This window comes from Rhinolophus ferrumequinum, chromosome 25 (genome assembly GCF_004115265.2).
Source record: "Rhinolophus ferrumequinum isolate MPI-CBG mRhiFer1 chromosome 25, mRhiFer1_v1.p, whole genome shotgun sequence".
Lineage (NCBI taxonomy): Eukaryota > Metazoa > Chordata > Mammalia > Chiroptera > Rhinolophidae > Rhinolophus > Rhinolophus ferrumequinum.
In genome coordinates, this window is record NC_046308.1 from 1201793 (window position 1) to 1229450 (window position 27658).

Sequence of the window (27658 nt, forward strand, 5' to 3'; positions counted from 1 at the left end):
ACGAGCGCGGGTTGGCTAACTGGTGCTCGTCATCTTGGCTGGACTTGGCCGAACTTCCTCCTGTCTGGGCTGGTACGGTTGGCTGGCTCCTGGCTGGTGTCGCGTGGTGTGGGCATGGTGACTGGCTTTGCTCCTTGCTGTTCCGTCCTCCAACAGGCTAACCAAAGCTCTAGCCATGGCATAACAGGCCACGAGAGAGCAGACGCATGTGACACCTCATAAGGAGTAGGCCAGGGGGCCACAAGTCCCGCCCCTCACATGCCATCGGCCTGGCTGAAGGGATGGAGAGTGGAGGCCGCCCAGCTTGCTGCATAGTCACCTCACTGAGCACGTGGACACGGGGTGCTACTGAGGACTGGGGTGTAGTGTGCGGCCAGTGCCCCCAGGTACTGCTGGCTGGGTGAGCTGATGAATTGTACCTGCGTTTTGTTGGTGAAGAGTCAGTCACTCCTGTGGCCACACAGAGAAGAAAGATGACAGCTGGAGCGGACGCACGAGGGGGACCAGGAGTGATGGCTGCAGCCCATCTGGCTGTGGGCGGGGGCCACGGTGGGAGCAGAGGGGAGAGGGGGGCAGGTACGGGCGCGTTTTCAGAGTAGAATCTCCAGGATTTGTTGACGGACTGGACGTGGGTGTGACAGACAGGACGAGTCAGGGGTGACGCCGACCGTTGGGGTGGAAATTTGGGTGAGTGATGGTGCCGTTTGCTGGGATGGGGACATTCGGGACGGGCAGTTAGGCTCAGGGAGTCACCTGTGACCACAGGGTCCTCGGTCCTCACTCTGGGGACCTCCCTGCAGCCATCAGGAAGGTGGCCTCCGTCATCAGACGACACATAAAAGGTAGACGTGATTCATGTGGTTAAAGTGTGACTGGTGCTCAGGTGTGATCACGGCATCTGGTCATTTGAACATCTGGTGGTCACAGGTGGCTGAGTTGTGTTACCTCATACCTGCTGCCGTCCTTGGAGTCGTAAAGCGACTGTGGGCAGCGGGCTGTGACGTGACGTGAACAAAGCACGCCTGTCCCTGGTAACATGGTGTCCTTACAGCTGGGGAGCTGTGCCAGCGGGCGTCCATGTCTGTCCAAACTAGTAGTCAGTCCAGTGGTCCTGTTCACACGTGGGCGTTTTTGTTTCCAAATGTCACGGATGTGCCACCTGCCTTCAGACTGATGGTTCAGTTTAGCTAATGACAGTGTGCTTTTCTCTAATGGTCTGTCATTGGTTCCGTGAAGCACAAGTCCATGCATGACACATGGTTCTTTCCAGCGGCCTTCTTCACTGTATTGGGGGGTTGCCAGATAACATTGTACTTGAACAGCCAGAAAAGTAAGACCATCTGTGCTGATTTTAGAGGAGACGGGCGCCCACAGGCTTTGGACCCTGGCTTCCTGACACCTTCCGAGGCCTGTGTAATGGCCCAGATGAAAACCCCTGTGAACTCACACCCAAGGACACTTTTATTCATTCAGCAGATACTTACTGAGCCCCTGACATGTGCCAAACACTCTCTGGTGCTGCTGACCTGAATCCATGTCCCTGATTCTGGCAGTGAAACCGATTAATGAATGTGCCAGGCGGTGACCAGTGCAGGGGGATGAGGTGATGACGTCCAACTGCTCTTTTATAGTCAGCGGGTGGGGATGGTTTGTTGACAACGCGCCATTTCAGCGGCAGCGGCATGGGTTGCAGCAGGAAGGGAGGACGGCATGGAGGGAGCCGTGCAGAAATCGGCTCTAGCAGAGGGAACAGCGAGTTCAGAGGCCTGAGGCCGAGGGCTGCGCGGGCACATTGGGAGCAGTGGGTGGCCAGAGCCACAGGACAGACGGAAGACGAGGTCGGGGAGACACAGAGGAGCCAGGGGCCCGAGGTCGTCAGGCCAGGTCTCCTGCTCACCTGCTGCGCTGGCCTCCCGTCAGCCTTCCGTGGGCCTTTGTACTGCTCTGTCGCGATTGCTTTGTCCTGGTGACCCTGCAGGAGACGGAGCACAGCATAGGCAGGTGCTGTGTCCTTTTTGCTTGCCAGTATGTCCCCAGTGCCCAGCTGGTATAGAGAAACCACACAGTAAATGTGTGAGGGCTGAAAAGGTGAGTGACAGACATGGGGTAGTGAGTCTGCTCAGTGAACCTGTCGCTTCTACGTTCCATCCTTCCAATAGCCAAGCGCGTGAGGCCACCAGGGAGGCCCTACGTAAGGCCGTCCCCTAGAGCCCAGTTGGCACTCAGCGGCCTCAATCACCTTCATGAAACAGAAGTCGAGTCGCGGCCCTATGCTGCTGCCTGCACCCACCAGCGGCCTCCGATCGCAGAGATTGACTCTGATGATTGACTCTGATGTCCTCACTGCAGGACGCTGCACCCCCCCCTTTAGCCCTGACCCCTGCCACGCCCCCTTGCACTCGGGCCCAGCTGCACGGGCCTTCCCTGTGTCTCCAGAACACACCGCACTTGTTTCCACCCCAGGGCCGTGGCACGTGCAGTGTCTTCCACCTGGCATGCGGTCTCCCTCAGTCTGTATTTCTGGCTCCCGGTCAGTTAGGGCTCGGTGTCATGTCACTTCCTTTCCTGACCATTTTATCAGAAGGAGCCACCTTCCTGCCAGTCGCTGTCATATCGCTTCTTCTACTTTCTTCAAAGAAAAGTTACCCTGCTCGTTTCAGTTGTTTACTCGTGTATTATTTTTCCCTTCCAAGATGTCATATCTGCGAGAGTGACTGTGTGTATTTTAGTGCCAAGGACGAAGTGTGGCACGTGGCAGGCCCTGAGGAACAGTGATGGCTTCACTGAATGGGTGAGCTAACAAGTGAGGGCCTGAGCAATCACAGCCGGCAGGAGGCGTGGCTGAGGCGTGAACAAGGGCGTGAGAGGCTGCATGATAGCTGCGTGGCCTGTCCCGGCAGACACAGTCTGCCATCGTGGAGAAGGAGCCACAAGCAGTGGAAAGCCTGTGGTCCCGGGTGCTGGTCTGGAAGGATGGCTTCTGGGGCTTGCAGAGGTTCTGCAAACATGCAGCCACAAATCAAGTGTCTTGTCTTTCTGGCAAAGACTGAGTCTCCAAGGGGACAGACTGCTGGAGGTGACGTGCTTTCCAGCATTTACGGGGCCCCGGCTGGCGACTGTGGGATGAGGACGTCCTGCACCAAGCCCCGCTCCGCCCGGCCCCACAGTCCTGCAGTCTTGGCACAGGGTCTGACCTCGTGATCAAACGGAGCGAACCGTTTTCCTTCCAGCTTCTCCACTCGAGCATCCTGCAGAAAAGCTGGGAGTGGTTCTTTTACTACATGAGTTTCCCTTTGCTGGTGTTCAGGGCCCTCTGGGTCTCAGCATCTTACAGCTCCTGTGAAAAGGAAACGGCCCTTGGGGTGAGCAGCCCGCCTGTCCCGTGTGTCTTCTTGCTCAGTGACTGTCTGTCAGTCGGAACAGACAAGTGTCTTTCTTTGAGGGCAGGACGGGAGCCTGCACGGGAGACGGCTCAGCCCACGTGTTGGGTTTCTCTGCCCAGCAGTCCGGGGCCAAGTGGGAGACACATCCGCCCCCGTGATCTGAGGTTGACAGGATTCAGTTTGCTCTGTGTCACACCTGAGCTTCCCCGGGAAGCGGCATCGTGACATTTATGGGCTACTTAAGCGCTCGAGTTATGTCAACATCCCGCTATAAATAGCACTGTTTGAAGTATAAGTACTGCCCCAGGCAGAGCCTTTCAGCGGGTGTGTTTGCTGTGCTGTGTAATCCTTAGTATTGTTCAGATGTGCCGTGTCCCCGTGGAGCGTGGCCTGTGTTCCCGGACCAGGGAAGATGTTTGTAAAAGGAAGTGGAGTCCCATGTTAGAACGTGGGGCCAGGTGGTGGTGGGGCGCCAGGCAGGCCTTTCCTCTCAGAACTGTGGCCCCTCGTGCGCCCAGGGAACGCCAGAATCCCAGTGGCACGTGGAGGTGATGAGGGCCGTGGCCTCCCAGGGGCAGGCCGGGCAGGAGCGGGGAGAGGTCACGGAGCAGGGACCCTTGTGTCACGTGCCTCTGAGAGACTGGCCCTTGACGTGGACAGAGGGGCCTGCTTGGTCATCTTGGCAGGAGGATTTTGGCTGCTGGTGGGAGGGAGTCACTGAAAAAGGCCGCGTAGTGGGAATGGGAGTGGGACGTGATGGGGAACGCAGACCCCCTGTGAGCCCTGTGTGGAGGGAGGAAGCCGCGCGGGGGCAGCTGAGGTCTGAGTCCCGTGAGTCTGTCCCCTTGGCATTAGCACCTTGAGGGCATATATTTTCACACATTTATGCTTTGCTGACAACTACTTCACGTGGACTTGATTCATTAAGCTGAGAGATGTAAACGCTGTTTCCATTTGTCTCCGTCCGTCTGCTCCATGAGCCGACCTGTCCTTTCATCTCTAAGGAACAAGCTCACAGACGTTGTGTCACCGTGTGTCCTCAGGGACCCCACAGCTGGCAGCTGCAAGCCTGGAGTGACTGCGTGTTCACTCGGTATTTCTAATGGGCTTCTGGAAGGAAGAGGGTCTCCTCCTGCCACTGCTGACTTCCTTCCGGAGCCAAATTAGGATCACGGGCTGCACGTGGCACTGCCCCTTCCACAGCAAGCAGAGGCATGAGAACGAGCTACCACAAAACACCCAGGCAGCTGTGCAGTTGTTCGCCCAGACCAGGAGGGCTGCCTGCTGCTCCCTGGTCGTGTTTTACGGTGAAATGCAGTGGCTGAGGGGCCGCAGCCAGGGGGGCTCAGTGGGTAGGCGTGCACTGGCTTGCTCATGTGCCACGCTGGGATGGTTTCCAGGCTCTCCTGCATGGCACTGTGTGGCCGGAAGCCAGTCGCTCAGCTCCCGTCTGCTAGGAACAGTGAGCACGCATCAGCTCAGCACGAGACGAGGAGTGCCCAGCACGTGGCACGTGCTTCCAAGTGGTAGCACCCCTTCTTCTGTGCTGCCATCACCTTACCAGTGCCATCGTCCTAGTCACTCACTGTCAGGCTGGCAGAGTCCCTGGTCACTGCACACGGTCTATGCCCCGGGTTTAGTACTAGAGCAGCATTACATGAGACTGGATTACAGGGCATGGTACTCCATGGTCCCATGTCACATGACACTGTATTAGGTGATACTGCTACATGACACTATTACGTGATGCTCAATTATGTGACACTGTATTAAGTGAAACTATTACGTGACACTGAATTACATGACACTGTATGATGTTACACTGTGTTGTGTGACACTGTACTATGTGAAACTATTACATGACACTATTACACAACACTGTATTACATGACACTGTTATGACATGTGGCACTGTATTACGTGACACACATGATACTTACGTGACACTGTTATGTGACACTATTACGTGATACTGTAACATGTGAAACTATTACGTGACACTATTATTATGTGACACTGTATTGCGTGACACTGTATTACATGACACTGCACAAGGTCAACAGGAAGGGGTTTTCTTATATTCAGAGTAACGGGTAAGACAGCACTCAGTAGATGCCCGGCACTGTTCTAACTCATACGATATTCAGAACATTTCTATGAAGCAGGTGTCAATTAATAATTAACATTGGTTATTTGTTAATTAAACTCAGGGTTGAACTCTACCCTGCCATGGAAGACAGACAGCTGTCATATGAGGAGAGCACAGCCAGGGGATACCCCCAGGGGCCCAGCAAATGGACCTGGCTGACAGGCCCTCAGGGGTCTGTGTGGAGGGAGAGCGACGGCAGGAGCTGAGCGCTCTGGTCCACCAGTGTGACACGAGCACACAGTACCAAACCTACATTCAGCCGCTCCATCAAGAGCCTCAGATTTGAATTTGCACGGCCACTTACCAGCTGTGTGACGAGCAAGGAAACCTCCTCTGTGCCTCAGTTTCCTCCTCTGTAGAATGGGGCTTGTTAGAGTACCTACGTCCTATGATTATTATGAGGATTATATGAATTAAATAGCACTCAGAAGTTTGGAACAACCCACTACATAGGGAAAGGTCAATAAACCTTGGCTGTTGTTTGCATGGGACCAAGGACAAAATGGAGAGAAGAGAGACAGAATTTTTTAAAATGAGGAAAAAGAGCGGTTCACTCTTGCACGGGAACCTCTAGTTATGCTCAAATGCTCATTGCCTTTAAAATATAACAAGAGCAGGAGGTGGGAGCCTTGTTACTGCCAGGGTTTTCCCCAGTTTGCCCCACCGCCCTCAGGAAGAGCCCGGGGAAGCAGAGCGGGGAGCTTGCAGTGCACGGCACACAGACAGAGCTCCCTGCACGGCCGCCTGATCTCACCCTGTCCCCCACAGCACATGCGAGAGGCTGCTGAACGGCGGCAGCAGCTGGAATTGGAGCATGAGCAAGCCCTGGCTGTTCTCAACGCAAAACAGCAGGAGATCGACCTTCTGCAGAAGGTAAGGGGCAGCACCGCCTGGGTATGGGGAGCGGCAGAGGGAGGAGGCGGGCCCTCGGCTGTGGGTGCAGGCTGGCTGCGCCCCCAGCCTTGTCACAAGCCCCAAAGTGTGTCCCTCCTCCCTGGCCTGCAAAGACTCGGGTGCTCTGTTTCTCTGTGCTGTCTAGCTTCTCCCAAGCTGACTTGTGTTCATGTTTATGCTGCAAAAGCAAATGGATGCTGTAAGATTCACTGCTGGCAAGACTGCAGGGGAAAGGCACTCCTGGGGACTGCCGGTGGGTGTGAACTGCTTCAGCTTTGGGGCAAGCAGTCTGACAGTGGCAGCCGAAATTAAAAACATGTATACAGTCAGACCCTGCAACTTTCCACCCTGGAAATATGCCTGCAAAAAACACAGTTCAAAAGGATTCTGACTTTTTTGTAGTACTGTTGTGTGGCTGGGAGACGGGGAACTGGATTAAATTCGGTGCCCATCCAAGGGCATGGTTGTGTCAGCCGTGGTCCATCTACACTGCAGACCAGTCTGACATCAGTAAAAGGAATAATTTTGGTTGATATCTGTTACCTCAGCAAATTATGTGATGTTTTATTAAGGGAGCAAATCAAGTTTCAGGGTAATATTTATAGCATCTCGTTAACGGGGGGAGAGAACAAAAAGAAGAAAGAAAAATAAGAGAGAGGAGAGGAAGAGGGCAGAAGAGAAACCAGAGGGAGAGGGAGTGCAGGAGGCAGAGGGACCGAGCAGGTGGGAACGTGTCCCCAGAGCACCTGTGCTGATGGGACGGGCGGCTGACATGGAGCTCCCCACTTGCCCCATCTTTAGAAGCCGTGGTCCTCCTGTGTGTCAGATGTGTATGAGGATCTCTTTTGGAGCCGGGGGACTTGGGGTCGTTGTGTGTCAGTCTCATGTCACTTTCTTTCAGAAGCCTGGTTTCCACCCCGCCCTGAGGGCAGCGGCCCTTGCAGCCAGAGCCCGTCATGGTGGGGCGGGCGCAGGACAGAGGGACGGAGGCAGCCTCCCTGGGGGTGCCTGGCTGCTGGGGGGTGGGGCAGCCAGCGACTCCTCCACCCGGCAGCCTCCCCAGGCCTCTGGTCTCAGAATGAAGGGTGTAGGATGACTCTGCCAACCCTGCTGGCGAGAGGCCTGGCGGGGGCTTTGGTCGCCAGCGTTTGTTAGCAGAGCCGGTGCATCAGGTGGGTGCTTCAGATGCCGTTTCTCTAATCGTTGATCGAGATCTCATATTAGGGGAGATTTCATTACGCCAGTGCTGATGGGGACTGTCACAGCCTTACTACCTGTCATAACGAGGCGGCTGGCGCACGGAGGGGCAGTATTTCATTAGATGCTATCAGCGAGGGCGCTGCAGGCAGCGTTGTTGCTCTGCCCTCCTCCCGCCGGGCTCGGGACCTGCCGGGGGCTGGGACGTGGCTGCGTGCTCCTGCGCCCGTTACCGGCAGCCCTGGCAGCCATGTCCACAGGCCCTGTGCCTGTGACAGGTGACAAGCCCGCGGAAACAGCGCCTGTCCAGCAAGGCAATGGGCGGTTTTTCTCCACAGAGCCTGTGGCGCCGGGGAAGCTCACGGGAGCCACTCCACCCTTTAGCTCCCACATTCTCGTCTGCACTCCGTCCAGTCTCCTTTGCTCCTTTCTCCTCTGCTTTCGTCATTGTCTCTCTTTTGGACACACAGATGCTTCATCAGTGGGGAGCAGAGAAAGAGAAACTGACGAAATACATGTGTCAATTTTGTAATTTCTCAGAGCTCTGAGTTTTAAAACAAGTGTTAGGAGAGAAAGTTGGGACCTTGAGCGAAGCCAGGACAGTGAATTCTTTCCGGAATTCCTGTTTCCATTTGATTTCCAGCGGGGAAGGCCATTGTGCCACACTGGCTGACTGCATCATTCCTTCCTTCCTTCCTTCCTTCCTTCCTTCCTTCCTTCCTTCCTTCCTTCCTTCCTTCCTTCAGTAAATGTTGGCCGTCGCTGCTCAGCCGTCATTCTGGAAACTGGGAACACAGGGCGGGTAGGACGGGGCTCCTGCCCCCACAGAGTGAGTGTGAACAGGGAGGTGACCAATGAAAATTCTCTGAAGGCAGCAAACAGAAGAGAGGGGTAGATGGAAGGGGCCATGCGTTCAGATGGGCTGCGGGTTACATGTGAGAGAGATGGCCCTGCCCACTCATGTCCACGCAGGAAGCGGCTCGAGTGCCTAGGAAGAGGAGGCCATGGCCAGGACGCGGGCAGCGCAGAGTGGGTGGGGTGCGTCTACAGGCCGGTGGGGCCAGAGCCCAGACGCTGGGTTGGCTGTAGGAAGGAGCTTGATTTTGTTCCAAGGGAAATGGGACTGTTAGAAGGTCAAGCAGCGGATAGGGGTTTGAGTCACATCCTTTAAAAACCGTGATGGGTGTTGGTTTGTAGAAGGGCAGAGTGGCCGGTTGGCACCACGACCAGGACACCTGGTACCTTGACTGGGCTGGTGACAGATGGAAGGAAGCGGACACATTTCAGTAAGAGTCAGGAGGAAGCATGAATCAGGTTTGCTCCTGGGTGGGTCGGAGGGCTGTGGGGCCGGCACGCAAGCGAAAGAGAAACCAAGGGTGACAGGCTCCCAGTTTGGTGTAGACCCGTCGGGAAGGGCAGCGTGGCCGCACAGCTGATTTCATTCTGCATCGACTGAACACCAGTCACAGATGCATTGAGATGGACACCTGTGAAATGGACATTGTTCTGTTCTGGAACTTGAAAGAAAAGTTTAAAAAATCATTGACAGCCATGACTACAAGCAAGTTATTCCCACAGGGATCCGTCAGGTCCAACTGCTTTGTTTCTACACAACAAAAACCCAAACTGAGTATTTAGATCTGGAGAGTTTTGCAAGACCCGAAACACACGGCTTCTTTCAAATCTGCTGCTCAGTGGAGTCTGATTGTTGGCGAAATTTTCAGAAGAGGAAGGAAAGGCTCCAGGTTATAAATGAAGGAGAGACACTGTCCTACTTCTAGGTCGTTGAGCATCCCCAGTGTTTTCATTGGATGAGAAAAACGGTGGGTGGGGCGTTTTCGTTTCCATGAGCATTGCAGGGCAGGGCGGACGCTGTTGACAGCCTACTGGGAGTGGGACAGGACACGAAGATGTACTTTTCCTGCCCTGGGCTGTCACTGCCCAGGAACAAGGCAGCACTTACAGACTGGTTCCCTTGGGGTGTCAGCTTCACCCCCACCCGGGCGCCCTGCATGAGTGTCAGGGACCCGGCACCCAGCCCGGGCCCAGCGTCTCCATCCCTGCAGGCTCAGCGCTCTTGGCCCCATTCAGTGGTGGGAGAAAATGTGCAGTAACGTGCCAGTGAAGACAGTTGTGAGCAAATGAATGAATGATCAGAGCGCCCCAGGCAGGTCTCAGGGGAATCAAGGTACAATAAGGCCATCTGGCCAACCTTGAGCTCCGAGAAGGCGTAGCTACATAAATAAATAAGAGGCACCCAAGCAGAGCCCAGGCCCACCTGCTGGGCCACGCCACCTGGCTTGGCCTGGGGGACACGTGCTTGCTTCATGGAGATCAGGGAGCCAAGTGCTCAGTCCTCACTTTCATTCATTCAGCAAACACTTGTTGAGCAGCACAGGTCAGCAGTATTTCAGGGCCTCGTGACGCAGCAGTGAGTAATGACAACGCTGAAGCCACACTGGATGTTCATTCTAAGTGTTGTGATCGGGGCCCAGGACCTGGAATGCATCTGTCACCTCCTGTCAGCCCCCACCTCTGCCTCTTCCTGTCTCTGGTTGCTCCCTCCCCCAATATGTGCTGCAGCTACACCCATACCTCCCCCTTCGGGGTCTTCGCCCAGAATACCTGTTCCCCAGGGATGGGCAGAGCCTTGCCCGGCCTCTCTGCCATTCGTCTCCTCACTGAGTGATGTCCCTGCCCGTTGATTGGTTTGTCTGTCTCCAGAGTGAGTGTCCCCGCTCCTAGAAGAGTGCCTGGCAGACGGTGAGGGAAGGACTGGGTGGGCGCATGCCTGGAGTCCAGGGAGCGTCACCCACTGCTCCAGTTGATGGTCTGGGTGGCACGACCGAGGTTCCCAGTGAGAGATTTGGAGCAGGGCTCAGTCACTCCCTGTTCAGTGCATGAGTGGACGGACGGGCCAGCCCTCAGCGTGAGCTGTGGGTGCCGGTGCAATCCCAGTGGAGGCAGCTGAGCTTCCCTCCCTGCTGCAGTGCCCCCGGCCTGACTCCCACAGCCTGGAGCCCAGGGCCCAGCGGCTCGGGGTGCTGCAGAGTGTCACTGTCTGGTGCAGGCGATGTCCTTGCCTCATGATAATCCAGGGCCGTGGGCAGGAGTTTTCCGTATTTAAAATGCACACGCAGACCTGCCCGATGTCATCATTGAACATTCCTCCCGCGTGTGAGGATTGCTCTTTGTGTGAAGGTCGTTATTGAACTCGCTGCCACCATGAGCAGCGCTCGGCCTCTCCTCAGGTGCTCGCCTTGAGTTGTTGGGCGTAGATGGCAGGGGCACCCACTGCTCGTTCTGTCTTAGATGGTGGTACATGTTCACTGGCTTCCTCGCTCGACGGAACGCAGGGACCCAGGCCTGAGGGTCCTGACGGCCCTCCACCTGCCCCCACGCAGCCCTCTCACTTCTCCGTGGAGCTTAGCTACAGCTCCCAGGAATGGCGCCCCCTGCACCCCACCAGCCTCTGCCATCCCAGCCCAAGCTCCCGGCGCTGGGGTGGCTGCTTTGTACCCGCCTGTCATGCAGGGGCGACAGGACACCCACCGTTGCTCCTGTGCACATCTGCCCCCCCAAACTGTGCGTGGGCTCCCCACCCGTGGCCGTCTGCTCCCCTGGATGCCGGCCTCTTCTGAGCCTACCCTGAGGGTCACGTCCCTCTCCTTCCACTGTGCGGAGGGAAACTGTGCCTGGAAGAAGGCCGCAGCTTCCCCACGAGCGGGGAGTGGGCAGGGGCCCCGAAACGAGCCTCGCTGAAGCTGCTGCTGAGACTTTGCAAGAATTCAGTGCTGCCAGTTTTCACTGTTAATTTTAACCATCTATTCTGGTCGCCCAAATGGCCCAGCTTGCGAGGAGCTACGAACACGCACTCCTAACTATTGCTGGAAGCCGGAAGCTAAGTTGTCACTGCCAACTTGGCTGAGTTTTAACAGCCACTGTGAAGCTTTTCGTTGTGTTTTTTCCATCCTGCCATTTTAAAACTCTCTTTGACTCAACTGGCTCAGTGGTGATGGTATTTATAAAACCCGAATGTGGTCTTTGGTGGTTTGCCATTTCCCCCTGTTTTGTCATGTATTGTCGTTCCTGTTTTTGGTTTGAAAGGAACAGTTTTCAGTGGTCGAAGATTGAGCTGAATTCCAGAACGGTATAATTAATTGGTTGTGCTCTCTTCACTTCCCAGCTCTTAAAATCCTCGTTCTCACATCCTCATGTGAGAATGGGATGCAGATGAGTGAATACGGCAGCTCTCTTGGGCCACTTTCCACTTTTCTGCGCTGGGGAAGCCAAGCTTTCCCACCCACGGAAGTTTGCGACTGAGAAATGGACGCTGTTAGGATGGCGCCCACGGGCTGTTCTCCAGGCACCTCCAGAACTGATGATTCTTTTTTAAAAATTAAATTTATTGGGGTGACATTGGTTAATAGTTATGTAAGTTTCAAGTGCACATTTCTGTAATACATCAGCAGCTGTTACTGCATTGTGTGCTCACCACCCAAATTCTAGTCTCCTTCCGTCACCATATATTTGACCCCTTTGACCCTCTTCACCCTCCCCCTACTCCATTTCCCTCTGGTGACCACCATTATGTGTCTGGGAGTTTGTTCTGCTTGTTTATTCATTTGTTGCCTTCTGTTTTATATCCCACATATGAGTGAAATCCTATGGTTCTTACCCTTTTCGCTCTGACTTATTTCCCTGAGCACGATACTCTCATGGTCCAGCCATGTTACCCCAAAAGGCAGTACTTCATCCTTTCTATGGCTGAGTCCTGTTCCGTTGGATGTACCACGTCTTCTTTATCCCATTGTCCATCTAAGGACACTTAGCTTGTCTCCACGTCTTGGCCACTGTGAATAATGCTGCAGTGAACGTAGGGCTGCATGTGTCTTTACGTAAGTGTTTGCGAACGCTTTGGGTAGAGACCCAGAAGCAGGGTTGCTGGGTCACGTGGTAGGTCTGCAGAAGAATTCTGACTGTGAATCTCAGCCTGACGGGCTTCCTGTGGGTGCTCAGTATCTAAGGGGCAGCGGCCCCATCGAGTCAGGGCATAGCCCTCTTTAGAAACTGGTGTCTCTGCTCCACTCCACTGGGAATGTCTGAGGCCACGGGAGCAGAGTGACAGATGCGTCAGCGTGGTGACCTGCTGCGGGCTTTCTTCCCCAGCCTTGGACACAACCTCAGACTCACGTTGAACTGCAGTGTGCCCAACCTTAAATGGGAAGTGTCACGTTCTTAAACAGCTGGCGATTGTGTTCGCTAGGACTCTTGCTTCCAACTGACAGAAAACCCTCGACAGTCCTTGTTTTCATTCAGCAAACAATTTCAGTTTTACATGTTACTGGAAACTGGCTTCAGATACGGCTAGATCCAGGACCCAAGCCGTCTGGCTTCAGGCACAGCCCCATCTAGTGCCCCTCAGGGACCGTCACACCTTTGTTACTCTCCCACCTCTGCTCTGCTCTGCACTGGGTTCGTTTTTGGTTTCCACGCCGAGGCCCCCCGCTGCTCCAGACCTGCCCCTCATGGTGGCAAGATAGCTGCAGCTGCTCCAAACTCTCATCCACTCAGGCTGACACCCACTAGGCAAGGCGCCTTCCGCTATTCTAGAATTCCAAGGCAGGCCCTTTGGTCTCCTTAGGCTGTCCACCCACTCGTGATTCAGTCACTAGAGTACTCAGTGTAGGGAGGGCTGGATCCCAGCAAATTCAGGGCCTCCTCCCAGGAGAAGAGGACACAGGTGGGCAAACACAGCAGACCTTCGCTGCGGTCCCAGTGCTGGAACCTCGGGGTCTGCTGGGCCGAGAGTAATAATGCTGCATGTCAGCGATGTGGGGATTCTCCATTTGGCCCAGGCAGCAGCCATCCGGAGACGCTTCTTCAGTGAAACTTGTAAAATTTCTTATTTGCTGGACCAGATGGTTTTGCTTCAAATAGTTTGAAGAGGGCGGCCCCCTGCTGCCGGCTGAGCTGCTGAGAGCCAGTGAGCGGCTCTGGACCCCTTCACAGCCTGACCTTCAGCTATTTGGGGGTCAAGTCCACGTGACTGTTGTTTCCTGAGCAGTTAAGGACATTTGGGGGAATGGGGGTGCTTCCTGAGGCTTCAGGAAGGGTTTCCTGCTGTTCTGGGTTCAGCCACCTTGCATGTGTGTCCAGATCTCAGGAAAAGAATCAGGGCCTCCCCGCTGACCCCAAGCCGCATCCTGGCAGCCTGCCCGTGCTCTGCGGGTCAGGGTGCATGCCCCCATTTCTACAGAGCCAAACCCAACCGAAATACACTCCATCTTGCTCAAAGGGCAGAAAATGAGAACTGACTTAGACTCTTAGAATTTGGGCCATTTTAGCGGGTTGAAAGGTCAACGGCCCACTCCTGATAATTTAGACATTAATCCCATTTTCCCCTTTAAATGTTCACTTTTCTCTTTTTATCATCAAAAAGGCTCAGGTTGAAGCTAAGAAGGAACATGAAGGTGCCGTGCAGCTGCTAGAGGTAAGCCCACAAGGCCTGCGGGCAATCTGTGGGGCGTCTGAGGGCGGAGGTGGCGGCCTTAGGCCGAGTGGAACAACAGCGAATGTTCCCAAGTGCCTGTGGGGTACTGGCCACTAGTGCTGTTCACCCTCCTCCTGTGTCGTCAGCCCATCTGCCTGCAACAGGCGCTGGTGTGGTTCCCATTCTACATGCCAGGAAATGAGGCACAGAGAGGCCAAGCCATTTTCCCTTGGCCACACAGCCAGCGTCAGGGCCGTGGGTTTCAGTCGAGTCTTCTGGCCTCTGCTGCACCTCTCTCATGGCAAACAAGGAGGATGGGCCTGGCATGGGAATGCCTCTGCCCCCTGAAAACAGAGGTCATGCCCTTGCTGAGCCCTTAGTTACCATAGTTACAGGCACTGCTGCAGGCGTGGCTGCAATAGCCTGGCTGGCCCTCCTACCCTGGTTTGTCTTATCAAGAAAGGGCAACAGGGCTTTTCCTGGGCCTGCGGACATCTTCCTGTCCCCAGATGGGGGACCTCTTCCTGTCCCCAGGGAGCTAGCTACCACTTAAGACAGAATATATGCGTCTCTTAACATCGCCTTTTAAAATCGATTTCTCCCATAGGAAGAGGTTCCATGTATATTCAAATTGATTTTTTGAAAACGTCCATTAGCTAATGAATATCTGTAGGGGTGAGGGTGATAAATAGCAGTTGGGAAACATAACCTGGGAAGATGGCAGCAGACCTCCAATTGGCCACACATCCCTGAAAAAGGACTGGTCCCCTTGCCCAGGGTGCCTGCTGTGCTTTAATTTGCATCATCTCCTGGGGGCGAATGCAGCTTCTTTTTGCCGTTTGCTGGAAGCCCATTGATGTGATGGTCTGTGTTGTTTTAATTCACCTTCTGAGCTGCCGCTGTGACAGTCCTGCCAGGTCCTGTCACCCTGGCTGGTGGCAGTGCATGACTGACATGTGGTAACGGCCCCAGCACGCTCTGGTGTGAAAAGGGGCAGGCAGTGCGGTGTCTGAGAACGGTGTCCTCTTTTATTCACACGTCTTTCTGCGGCTGTGTCTGTGGCTTCGCCCAGAGCACCTTGGACAGCATGCAGGTATTTGAAGGCAGTGCTCTGCCCGTGTGCCCGGGGGTGCTTTTCCGTGTGCCTGGTGGTGCTTTTCCGTGTGCCCTGTAAATGGAGCAGCCTCGCTCCCTGGGCCTGCTCAACCCCCTCTTCTTGCAACACTGGGGTGGAGGGGAGGGCTGAGTAGCTTCTTGGGGAGCCCCTCGAGAGGACAGGCTTTCATGTGGACCTTGGGACACTAGCCTCTGGTTTCTGAAGTGTTGAGCAGGCCCAGCGCACCTGGTTTCCCATTTTCTGCTACAGCTGTAACTTTCAGGCTGGGAGAAGAGCCCCGTGAACTCGGATCACCGTGGGGAGAAGCTGGGAGCACTGGGCCAGTCACGTGATTGACAGCCCTCCTGAGAGCCCAGAAGGGGGTTGGTCATCAGAGTTCAGACCTGGCGCCTGAACGTTGCACCTGTGAATCTGTGTGTACAAGAGAGGTGTCATGGGGGGCCCATATCTGCTCTTCTGGGCCTGGGCTACGGAAGCAGCATGTATCACCCCTGCTTACGGGCCATTGGCCAGAGCTGGTGACACAGCCCGATTTCAGTGGGGGAGAAGCAGGGAAGGACAGGCTCCCTGGGTGCAAGAGGTGAAGCCACTGGGGTGGCCCCATGGCACTGTCTGCCACGCTGAGTTCTGGGACGCTCAAGTGTGACAATGTTAGCCAAGTTGGGAATCTGGGAGTGAACAGATGAGGATTAGCCTTCATGTTTTGAATCCTGTGTCTCTTAGGTGTTGTCCTCCAGGGACTGTGGTGGGCACAGGGTCTCTGCCCCCACCCCTGTGAGTAGCCTTAGCTTCCCGAACCCACGAGTCCCCGCTAGGACAGGAGGGGGTTGGCTGGGGAAAAGGAAACGTGTGTGCTCCCACGTTTGGGAGTTCAGTTGTCCCAGGACAAACTGACTCCTCCTTTGTCCCCACTGCCTCCCCTTGTCTATCTCAGTTGCCCCCCGGAGGGCAGCAGATAGCCAGCGGGCAGCTCAGGGGTCCTGAGGTGCGCACAGTACCTGTAGGACAAACACACATCTGCACCGAGATGGGAACGCGCTAATGACTCAGGCCCATCAGCTTGGAATTCACTGGGGTTCAGTTGGATGCGTAATGAACGCATTAATCATACGAAGCAAAGCAAACGTTTAAGACTCTTTGTTTTAACAGTGCTGAAGCCGTTCAGATCTCAGAATGCAAAGTATTCATTAGCTGGAAATCTCCACTTCCCACATTCTCCCCTTGGTCACTGCGGGTTACATTTCAGTGTCCAGATTGCATGTCCTGCAAAGGTCCTAACTCGGAGCCTGTTCCCATGAGCTGGTGCGGCTTTTCTGTGGACAGTGTTATAATTGCGGGCCTAGCCGGAGCAGGGACGAGTGTGACCCAGGCAGTGAAACGTACTCCTTCATTGGGGATCACCCTGAAAAATGTTGAGGGAGCCTCTGTGTCTCTCTCTGAAGATAAAAAGCAGGGAGTTCTGATGAACTCAAAGGTGCTGTCCCACTTTGCTGAAAACGGAAGCCCCATCAACCACGTGTGACAGCAGGGGGTGACTGAGGGTAGGGCCCGTCCTTTGGCAGTGTCGCTGCGGGCATTCTGCCCACAGAGGGCGGGAGGTCTCAGCTTCCGCTGACGGAGCCGCTCCCAAGCCCGGGGTCTGGAAGGCACACTGCACCCATTGCACAGACGAGGGGACCGAGGCTCACTGAGGAGTGAATGAGGGGGGCTCAGCTCAAGCCTGGAGTCAGAGACCTGGGTCTGTCCTGCCCCCCACAGGCTGTGTGACCTTGGCCTTCTGTCTGTCTTGGCCTCGTGTCTCTCATACAACGAGCTCATGCCAGCTTCGCCCCACGGAGTCTCTGACCATCCGTGACAATGCACAGGAAGCCCCCGGCAAGGCTCAGCGCGTAGTAGGTGCTCAGCAAATGACAGGTAGCACCACAGCCCTGGTTTGCACGTAAAGGCAGCTTGCTGCCGTGCAGGGTGAGCCTGGGTTTGCTGTTCTGCTGTGATTATTCACAGTGTTCCTTCCCTCACGCTGTCCTGGCTGGGACACTGGTCTCAGCATATGACACTCACTCGCCGGCCGCCCTTCGTGAAGCCGGAAGTCTGAAGAACCTGGGTGTGCTGCCTGGCACGTGTCTGGATACGTTTGCTTCCGTTTTTATAAAGACCCACGTCCACATTGGCAGGTCTCTGCTGTTTGTCCAAGTTTGTAGCTCACTTGCCTGATGGCTGCACCGTCGGCCCCCAGAGCAGTCAGAACGCAGTACTTCTGCCTTCACTTGGGGACAAGTGGGGCAACGGCTGGAGACCTGAAGGGGCTGGGCCAGCTCACCTGGGCCTGGTTCCGCCTGCTTGCCTGGCCACCCTGTCGGGGGGCCTGGGACACTGACGTCCAAACCATGGGCTGCTGCATTCTTTGTGCACCACTTAGTGGCACTTCCTTCTGCTAGGGACTCAGGGGCCATTAGACACCCCAGCTGCCAGGCTGGGCATCACCGTGCAGCCTGCACCAGTGTCAGCCAGGCCAAGAGGCTGTGCCCCAGACGCCCCTGGAGAGGAAACGCACAGGAGTCCCAGGAGCTCCCCGAGGGGGCACTCACCTGTGCCAGGGCCTGTGGGGCTCTGGGTTCCCAGCCCCCACCCAGCTGCTTGGTGCTCTGACCATTTCCCCCCTGAAACGAGTGTGAAAAGCATTTGGAAGCTGCCCTGAAGCTGCCGCCTCTGATATGTGGAGGAGACGCACCTGACTGGAGACAGGTGCAAACAAGTAGGTGTGACGGCCGACTCGGATTGTTTTTGGTAGACATTTGAGGTGGGAGAGACCTGGCCACTCCCCTATGACAAGGTAGTGATGGAATTGCCCCACACGTGTGGACAGGTGTGTAGCCAGCAGCGGTGGACACGTGGCAGAGAACAACGTGTGTGTCTGCGCTGTGGGGAGTGCCCACCACCAGCTCCCACGGAAGGCTTTCCCGATGGAGAATGTCAGCCCGCAGGGCCTGGCTGTGGTGGCCTCGGGCACCAGGAACCCGTGGAGTCAGTGTCGGGACACAGGGCCTTTCAGGGACCCAGATGTGCTGCTGTCGAAGAGCAGCTGGGGGCAGCGCTGAGATGTCTGAGGCAGTCGCTGCGTCTTGAATTCCTGCCGTTTCTACAGTGAATGCCTGTTTCTCCCACTCGTCACGCCCAGGAAAAGCTGGTAGTTTCCCCAGTTGTTTCCTGATCCCGGCCCTACTGATGAGCAGGCTGGAGCACCAACGAAGATGCAGGCGGCAGATGTCCGTGGGGCGGCTGCCGGGGTGCGAAGCCGCTCTGCCGTCTGCACTGCCCATCCTGGGGCAGGGCCCTCGGTTACGGCCCCTGACTGCCCCCGCTGAGTCCACTCCTTGAGACACGCGCTCTTCAGCTAGAAAGATCGTATATTGTCGCTCCCAGCGCCCTGAGCCCAGGCCTCTGGGTGTCATCCGTATGCTAGGACTTGTGGGTACCGCCGGAGGCCACTGCCAGGGCCACGAGCCTGGTGCCCGGATACCACCCGCGTGTCCACCTAGAGCAGAGTCAGCACGGCGGCCACTGGCCGTGTCCACGGCTCCCTGGGCCTGTCAGCCACCCTGTGTACAAGCCTTGGAAACACTCACCAGCGATGACAGACGGAGAGATTCTACATTGAAGTGAAGATTCAGTGCTTCTCTTGGAAGACGGGACGTTTGGCTCACGGTGGGTCCGGACGCCGGGTTCACCTTGCCCCCAGTTCCTCTGGGTTTGCCCTGCTCCCTTCTCTCGTTGGCACTCCCCACCAGCCCCTGGGGATGTCCAGTTTACACCGAGGGTCTGATGTCAGTCACCTCAGAACCAACAGTCATTTGTACGGGCATATCCTGAGCCAGCTGCCAGGGGAGTGTGTCACAGGTGCCATCAGTGAAGGGGACCCCTGAACAGAGATGCCCCTGGAAGGAGTGCCTAAGAGAGCACTCAGGGAGCCTGGGCCCTGGGCCCTGCCAGCAGTAGGTGCCCAGGAGACGGCGTTCAGGGTGGCTCGTAATAGGTGCTGCCGTCCTGCCACCCTGCATGACCTCTGGCTCCCTGGTTGTGGCTGAGGTCCCGCAGGGCTGGCCGGGAGCACGCAGTGTGCCCGCATCCCCCCATGGGTCACGTCATGGGCCCCATCCCGTGGGCCCCGGTCGTACATGTGCATCGGACCCCAGCCCCAGGTCAGGCTCAGGAAGACCCTTCATCTGGTGTGATGTCCCCACACACTGGCCGTTCACGCCCTGCCTTCATGAGTCTCACCACATCTGCATGCCACCAACATTATTTTCTCATGTTTTCTTTAAAACTGTTCCTTTTTGCAAACTTTCCATTTTGAAGCAATTTTAGGCTCACAAGAAGCTTCCAAATAGTAGCTTTCTCCATGGTGTCCTTCCTCAGCCCCCAGGACGCGTCTCATCTGACTCCCCAGGGCGCTGTCCAAACCAGATGCTGGCGTTGGCACCATGCTGCTGGCCCAACTGCAGCCCTTGTTTGGATCTCCTGGTTCGCACACTTACTCGTTTTCCCTATGGAATCTGCTTACACGTATAGATTCACAGCCTCCAGCAGCCCAGAATCCTGACAGCCAGTGATCGTTCTTCATCACGATAATTGTGTCACTTTGAGAATGCTACATAAGTGAGAAGTCTTACATACACATGGCATCAAGTCCCTAGTGTGTCAGCTGCGTCTTCCTAACGCAGGTGGGAATGAACCCAGACCACATGACTGGTGCTGCTGACCATGCACACGCCACCTGGGCAACCAACTGAGCTCAGGGCTCCTCTGATGCCGGGCCGTTGGTGACCGTCCCATCTGAGGACCTTGTCTGCCCTCCAAGGGCCCACAGTGCTGGCCAGGACCACACAGCTCATCGTAAGGGCTGGGTGGGGACAGCCTCTGCCCTTGGCCGGGAGGCCTCTGCCGTGCCACCCTGCTCTGGGGACAGAGCTGCTTCCCGGACCCTGCACGTCCCCGACAGGGCATGGGGGCGGGAGGCGACCTGACGCTCTCCCTACCTGTGCCTCCTTCAGTGGAGATAGCAATCGCAGCCAAGCTCATTCAGCTTTTTTAAAGAAGAATCCTGCTGATTTTTTAATGAATTGAAGAACTTAATCGTAGGTTTGGGATTTGTTAGGTTTATTTTTAGAAACCTGTGATCTCAGACATAAATAGCACTTGCTTCTGGACGAAGGAGCTGGGAAGCTTACTGCCGGTGCTGGGACAGGCTGGGGACGAGTGGGGCTGCTGGCCCTTCAGTCAGGCTGAGGGTCAGTCTGTCACCATCCCTGTGGCTCCTGCTTTCCCACGCAAACTCTCTGAAACCAGATGTGCTGAGCGCCAGCTGGTACCAAGCTCTCTTCCAAGTGCTGGGACACAGCAGGAAGGAAGCAGACAAAAGTCCCTGCCCTCTCATTGCTGCCATTTCAGTGGGAGGAGCCAGACAACGCCCAGAATGAGCAGCACGGGGGATGGATGGGGTTTTCCGTGCAGCAGCAGGGTGTAAGGAGCCTGCGCCATGCAGATGTAACAGGCGCTGCCACAGGCAAGTGATGCCTGCACATCAGCGTCCCTTTTTCCACTGATGCAGCAAGCATTTACTGAGCACCTACTCTGTGCCAATTCTGTGCAGAGCACCGAGGGTATCTCAGGGAACCAGCAAGCAAAGGCTGGGTGCGTACTATGTGGTCATGGAGACAGACAAGAAGCAATCGGGGAGCTAGTGAAACATGGGGTTGGTAGGTGCCATGAAGAGAACACTGTAGGGTGAGGGGGTGGAGTGGACCCTCTATGGGCCCGTCTGTGATGTGGGCATCCAGGGGGGCACAAAGCCTGTTTCTGCACCAGGACAGGACGTGTAGGCCATGAGTGTCTGGGGAGGGGCAGTGACTCGCTCAGGCCCACTCGGTGAGAGTGGGTGGCAGGCAGTCTGGGCCCAGGCTGGGCAAGACCCAGAGGAAGCAGGAGGGAGCTGCGGGTGGCCCTTGCCTGACGTTTGCCCCCGAGACGTTGCCAGGTGTCTGCGGGGTCACCATGCGGCTGCCAACCCCGCAGGGATAATTGCCCTTCATTGCTAAAGCGGTGTTCTCTGAGGTTTGGCAGCACCCAGGGCAGGCGTCCCCAGGAGAACAGCGTATTGGTGGGTTAGCAGCTGGGCTGTCCCCAAGTGTGGGCTGTGTCACCGCCTCACACGCCAGATTTCAAACAGCCATGGCGAGGCGTGCCAACCACAAAGTGCCCAGGCAGCACAGCCCGCACCATGTGACTTGGCTGGGGTCGGAGTGTTCGCAGGATTTCTTGGCACCTGTGGCCCCCACATTTGCCCTGGAAGGGAACTTGGCCAGAGGCCAGGCTGCGTGGGAGGCTTGGTTTTATCAGATTGTTCCCACGTGCAGGGAGGAGGCAGCCCCGCACACGCGTGCACACACATGCACACACCACACACACCACACTGACGTGCACGCAGACGCCGCGCGTTCACCCACAGGTGTGCCCACCTCCCGGTGCCCGCTGACCGGCCACATGTGTCCCTCCACAGTGCAAGGTGCGGGAGCTGGAGGAGAAGTGCCGGGCGCAGAGCGAACAGTTCCGCCTGCTGTCGCGGGACCTGCACAAGTTCCGGCAGCACGCGGCTCACGTTGACCTGCTGGGTGGCAGCCTCGGGGCCTCCACGGACGTCCCCTCAACCCCCAGCAAGCCTTTGCCACAGCTCGTGAATGGAATAGCGCCCTCCATCGGCACAGGTAAGTGCCTGGACCCTTCCAGCCTGGGCTGGGTGGAGAGGGGTTGGCTGGCGACCCCTACCCTCACCAGGCATGCACATCTGGTGTCTGGGAAGCCGCCAGGGACCCCGACTTGGGCTACATTGAGCACACCAGGCGCTCCATTCTGAGCCCTGCACAGGTGTCAGCAGGTGTGATCCTGGCAGCGTATGTGCTCAGTGCCGTCGTGAGCCCCACTCCACAGACGGGCAAGGCCGAGGCCCTGGTGGGGGGTCACAGCCACTGCTGCGCTGGGGCCCACCAGCCGCACCTGGGCCCCAGCTGCTGCCCCCCTTCACCCCAGCAGCCTCCTGATGGCACGGGGACGTGCCTGGAGCTGTGTGCCCAGCAAGGCGGGGAAGAGTAACACCCGTGCGTCACGTCTGTATTTAGACGGCAGAGTGGGGAGCAGAATGTTTTAACTTCGTGCATCATCGGGGGTGGTTTGTCTTCGCTCGGGCAAAATGGTGACAGCGGCATTTAATGAACCCTCCTTGAAGGTGTCCAGTGTAGACACAGGAAAAGCCCTGATCGGTCAGGGACCTCTCTCTACTGACAGTTTACCCCGCAGCACAGGCTGAACAGGTCACGGTTACGTCTACATGTCCAAAAAGTGGGCAGTGTCGGGGCGGTGAGCGTCAGAACCCCCTTGGGAATTCCATGAGAGACAGAACTTGTAGGTTTCTTCCTGTTCTTATCATTCCTGTTCACGCATGAGGTAGGATGCGAGGGGCTGTAAACACAGGACAGGGAAGGGGGTCTGATCGTCCCCCCACCCATGTTCTGAGCGTGTGCGGCTGACGTTAACCCGAGGGCCAGGCCCTGTGTGCAGCCCCCTCAGTGGGTGGAGAAGGAACAAGTGTTAAGATGAATGACTGGGTAGCTCCCCCGCAGACAGATGTGACAAGGGGGGGACAGGGTGACAAAGCAGAAAGTGACCCAGGGCCACTTAGTGGGGTGCTCAGGGGAGGACACTTCCAGGAAGGGACCTTTGAGGTGCGGAAGCTGTAGGATAAGAAGGGGTGAGGCAATCGCGGTTCTTACCAGGTGGAAAAAGATTTTTTGGTTGAGGGGTCATGTAAGGATGGCCAGCACATGTTTTTCAGGGTCCTCAAGCCCTCGAGCCTGTTCAGTGATTCTTAGGACCCAGCCCGTGCTCGTGGCTGAGATCTGTGACAGCGGCAAGGCACAGGGCCACGGTCGGGTCAGTAGGGAAAGAGACAGGGTGTCTGCGGGACCCCCGTGCAGGTGTCCTGTGGGTGTGCCCTCCCAGGAGGCCCCACAGAGCGCCCCCCCATGCAGCAGACGGCTGCTGCCCAGGGAGCCCCTTAGACACCAGTGCCCAGGCTTTTACTGGGGCTGCTCACATGGGCACCTCTGCCTGGCACACACCAGCATCCCCGATGCCGAAGGCAGGCAGCTGCCGGGCTTACAGCACGTGGCCCATGTAGTGTGGTTACAGGAAGCAGCTCGTTCCTTAGGGAGACCTTCACTTCAGTGCAGGGAGCAACGTGGAAGCTGAGTCCCCAGATGAAGCCGGGCCCTTCGAAGAACAGCAGGCCCAGGCCTGACGTGGGGAGTCTTCTGCACAGCACGCATGTGCGTTATCCTGGCAAAAGCTCATGCATCTGTGGGAGGGAATTGCTGTCAAGACAGATCTGGGAGGGCCGGCCCGATGGCTCAGGCGGTTGGAGCTCCGTGCTCTAACTCCGAAGGCTTCCGGTTCGATTCCCACATGGGCCAGTGGGCTCTCAGCCACAAGGTTGCCGGTTCAACTCCTCGACTCCAGCAAGGGATGGTGGGCTGCGCCCCCTGCAACTAATAATGGCAACTGGACCTGGAGCTGAGCTGCGCCCTCCACAGCTAAGACTGAAAGGACAACAACTTGACTTGGAAAAAGACCTGGAAGTACACACTGTTCCCCAATAAAATCTTATATAAAAAAAAAGACAGATCTGGGAAAAGGGATCTGAGTCACGACGATGGGAAATGGACCCCAAGAACAAAACAAGCAAAAACCAGAGCAACACCACGTTTCCACCAAGCTCTCTGCGCAGACCCCCATCGGAGATGCTGGCCTTTTGGAGGAGCCCCACCCCAGCCGGCCCAGCTCGTTTAATAAACTGTTACCCAAGTGGCCCCATTGGCAGGCCTGTGCATTCTGGGTATCAGCCTCGCCTCATCCTTGCTGTGCCAGCGTCGCGCGTCAGGGCAGAGGAAGAAGCGTGCTAGTGCCAGAACCCCCTGGTAACCCCAAACCCTCCCTGACGTCCCTCTTGGCCACGGGAGGCAGAGCCCCTTGAAGGGCAAGCAGCGTGGGAACTCAGCTGCTGAGCAGGCTCCCCTCTTTGCTCAGAGGGTCTGAGCAGGAAGGTGGAGGTGGAGAAGACGGCAGCGCCAGCACGAGAGCCGAGAAGGACCTGGGCTGGAGGGGCCTGGTCCCTCAGACTCTGCCTGCCTGGGCCAGCTGGGCCCGGAGGTGGGGGAGCACCAGGAAGGGCTGAGGTGAGCCCCCGAGGGACTCCTGTCTGACAACAGGCCCGGGACCCTAGTGAGGGAGGTGTTGGGAAGGGGTGTGCCACCCCGGCCGCCCTGCCAAGCACTGGAGCAGGCAGAGTCAGTGACAGGGCTTTGCGGCCATATTTCCCAGAAAATGCATACCTTGAGGCGATGGAATCACAGAGGAGAGCTGTGGCCACACATGGGCCAGGGTACCAGTCTGACAGGCTCTCCCAGGACACAGTGGTGGGCAGAATCTCCCATACTTTCAAAGTTGTCTTTCCCTAGAGACTGGATTTTTTTAAGAGAAATGTGACCAAGGCATGTCACATTTCTTATGTCATGTCACCCTGTTGGTGAGGTCACCCCAGCTGTTGGCTATGCCACATGTCAGTCAGCATGGCCCAGGTTCTGCCACAGTGACCAACGTCCCCAAACATCAGGGGCTGGAAACCGTGCGTCTGCATCTTGACTTTGCTCCATGAACTTCTCAGGCTGCTAAGGGAGCTGGCTCCATATTGCGTTCTGCCCGGGAGTGCTAAAGGACAGTCGCCTCTGTCTAGAACATTCCATCGCAGGGAAAGGAAACAGCAAATTACACACCGACTCAAAGAAGGCACCTGCCCTAAACAGGACACACCACTTCCACTCATGGGTGGTTGGCCTGGAGAAGCTGTGGGTCGCGGTGACGGCCTGTCTTGCCTGGAGTAGCAATGCTGGTCTGTGGCCAGACCCTGCACGCAGCGGTTCTCTGAGGCCTCGCGACTCGGTTCGTTCAGAGTGTTTCCTGTGCTCCCGCTGGAATCTGCAGCTGGAGCTGTGAGCACTGGGGGCACCTCCGTTACAGTGATGCTTCTAGTGGTTCTCTTAGGCAGGCGGGCGCCTGGGGGTCTGTGGGGTGACTGCTGTGGCAGCCTTTGCCGGGGCACTTGTCACATCATTTTGAGTCACTTTGCTAATTTGGACTCAGCAGGTCGCATGATGTGACAGCTGCACTGAGAGACCCGGGCAGAGCGTTCAGTCTGCTGGGCAGCCGAGAAGTCAGGGAACGAGGAAGCACCTGCTTCTGTATTTCCTATCGGGATCCTTAGAAACAAATGCTGGACTTGAATCTGACCATCCAGGCTGGCACTGGCCGCAGTGCTCCGTTCTCCGTCCGTGTGACTGGGACACGGCTCGGCAGCCGTCTGGAGCCCCGTGAGGACAGCACGGGCAGAGCTGCTTCAGTCCTTGCAAGTCTCTTGTCAAAAACACCTTTAGCCGTAAATCTGGCCCTTTGGGCACTTTGTGTATCAGTTAGGACCTTTTGGGCCACCCTCAGCTGGTGTGAGCATACAGGGCTTTGTCGTTGGAGTAGACGAAGAACCAGGAGGTCTAGCTTTGGGGCAGCTGGCTTCAGGGGCTCCAACCTCGTCAGCAGGACCCCGTCCTCTGTGTCCGTGTCACGGTGCCTCGTTCCACGAGCGGGCTCCCGTCTCGGACACACTCCTCCTGGGGACAGCAGGGCTGCAGCCACATGTCCTCACTGTGAAGCCAGGGGCAGGGGGCTCTGTGCCTGACTCCCACTGAATTCTCTCTGATTGACCTTCCCACATCGTGGGCAGCACGGCCATCAGCACCGAGCCACTGTCACACCCAGGAGTAGACTCATCCAGACGGCTGATGGAGTGGGGGTGTGCACTGAGCGTGGGCTCTGGGTGGGTCCCCGAAAGAACATCCGAGGCTGGTGCGAAAAACGGGGAGAGGCACCAGGAAGGCAGGTGATTGGTGTGCTGTCATTTCATCTGTCGCCTTTTCCTATTGTCACAATGTCGTGGCCAGGTCAGGAGAGCTCCGTAGGAAGCCGCACTGCAATTGGTGAATATATCCGGTCCCTCCCACTCCCTGGTGACAAGCCGGAGCCTCTGTCTGTCAAACCCACGTATCTGTCAAGATCCAGGAGTCTAAGATGCAGATTTGAGTTAGAGGTGAGTGCTGCCCTGCAGGCCCAGCTGGCCCACCTGTGCGTGTCTCCCTTCCCCCTGGCCCCTCCCCCTCCTGGCTCCTTCCCTCCTGTGAATCCCTCAGCCAGTCTTCGCTGACCACCTACTGTGTGCCAGGATGTGAGGGCCTCCTGTGGACAGAGGGGTTCCTTGCTCTCCTGGAGATGGCATTCTCCTGGGGGAGACAGCCGTAAATCAGCCAACATTTTACAAAATCAGGTAACATGAGTGTTGTGAACACAGTGTAGGAAGCCCACGACCCCGAGTGCTGAGATAGGTGGTAGGGGGCTGTCCTCACATGGCTGTGCTGAAGGAGCCCGGAAGAGGCCCCGTCGCTGTTGTGAGCTGGCCGTGGGGAGACGAGTCGGGCCCCAGGTCGTGGCAGCTCTGTGTTTGTTGTCCTGTGTCCCGTGGGGACCCGTGAGGGTGTACGAGGGGGTGACTTGGCCTAACTCCGGCTTGTGAAGCCTGCCCGCCTGCAGTGCACAGAGTGGGACGAGGAGGGGTGGGTGTGGGCTCGCTGTCCCCCTCTCGGGGCGCAGGCGACGCCCCTCTAGTCCCAGTGGCCCGCGTGGGACCACTCCCGCCCCTCCGCCCTCCGATGGCTGCCCTATCCTCGTGCCCTGCACTCAGACAGCAGAGGAGGGGGCTGAGGGGTCGGGAGGAAAGAACAGTCTGCTCGCATGTCTGTCCCGAAGCCCGGGCGCCATTGGATGCGGGAGCTCGGTGGGCATGTCTGTCCCCCCCACCCCCCCGCACCCCTGGACAGAGCCCGTGAGGGCAGACGGCACAAACTGGCGTCGCTCTGTGTCGTCCAGGACCCTTGCAGGTCCTGGTTCTCAGTCTCCCATGCCTGGGTCCTCACCCTGAGTCCAGTTTATAAAAACATCTACACAAGGGCCACTTTATCCCTGTGCAGCAGACTCTCACAGGAGCTGTGCCGTCTGAGGCCACCTGTGTGTTTCCTGCACAAAACGTCAGGCCTCCAGCTTAATACCCGAATGTCATTTGTGTCTTTACTAGATGGACAATGAACGGGACTCCAACACCTCCAAGCAGAGGTGCTCGGGGAAGGTGCACCTGTGTGTCGCCCGCTACAGGTGAGAGCCATGCTGTGTGCACTCACTGAGAGCCGTGAGCGCGGGGGCCCTGGGGCAGACGCAGC

The 27658-nt window shown here is 56.7% G+C and overlaps 1 protein-coding gene across 5 annotated transcripts in view; it reads left to right on the forward strand.

The window, feature by feature from the left end:
- RIMBP2 (RIMS binding protein 2) overlaps window positions 1-27658 on the forward strand; it is a 120545-nt gene that overhangs the window by 62566 nt on the left and 30321 nt on the right. For 3 of the 5 annotated variants that reach the window (XM_033098171.1, XM_033098174.1, XM_033098175.1), the window contains exons 5-9: window positions 6301-6405; window positions 14066-14116; window positions 21790-21994; window positions 26333-26478; window positions 27517-27593. In XM_033098171.1, coding sequence (XP_032954062.1) covers window positions 6304-6405; window positions 14066-14116; window positions 21790-21994; window positions 26333-26478; window positions 27517-27593 — 581 coding nt within the window. In that variant the 5' untranslated portion in view covers window positions 6301-6303. Of the gene's footprint in view, window positions 1-6300; window positions 6406-14065; window positions 14117-15188; window positions 15210-21789; window positions 21995-26332; window positions 26479-27516; window positions 27594-27658 lie in introns of all 5 variants that reach the window. The other 2 variants (XM_033098172.1, XM_033098173.1) reach the window with 2 other exon arrangements.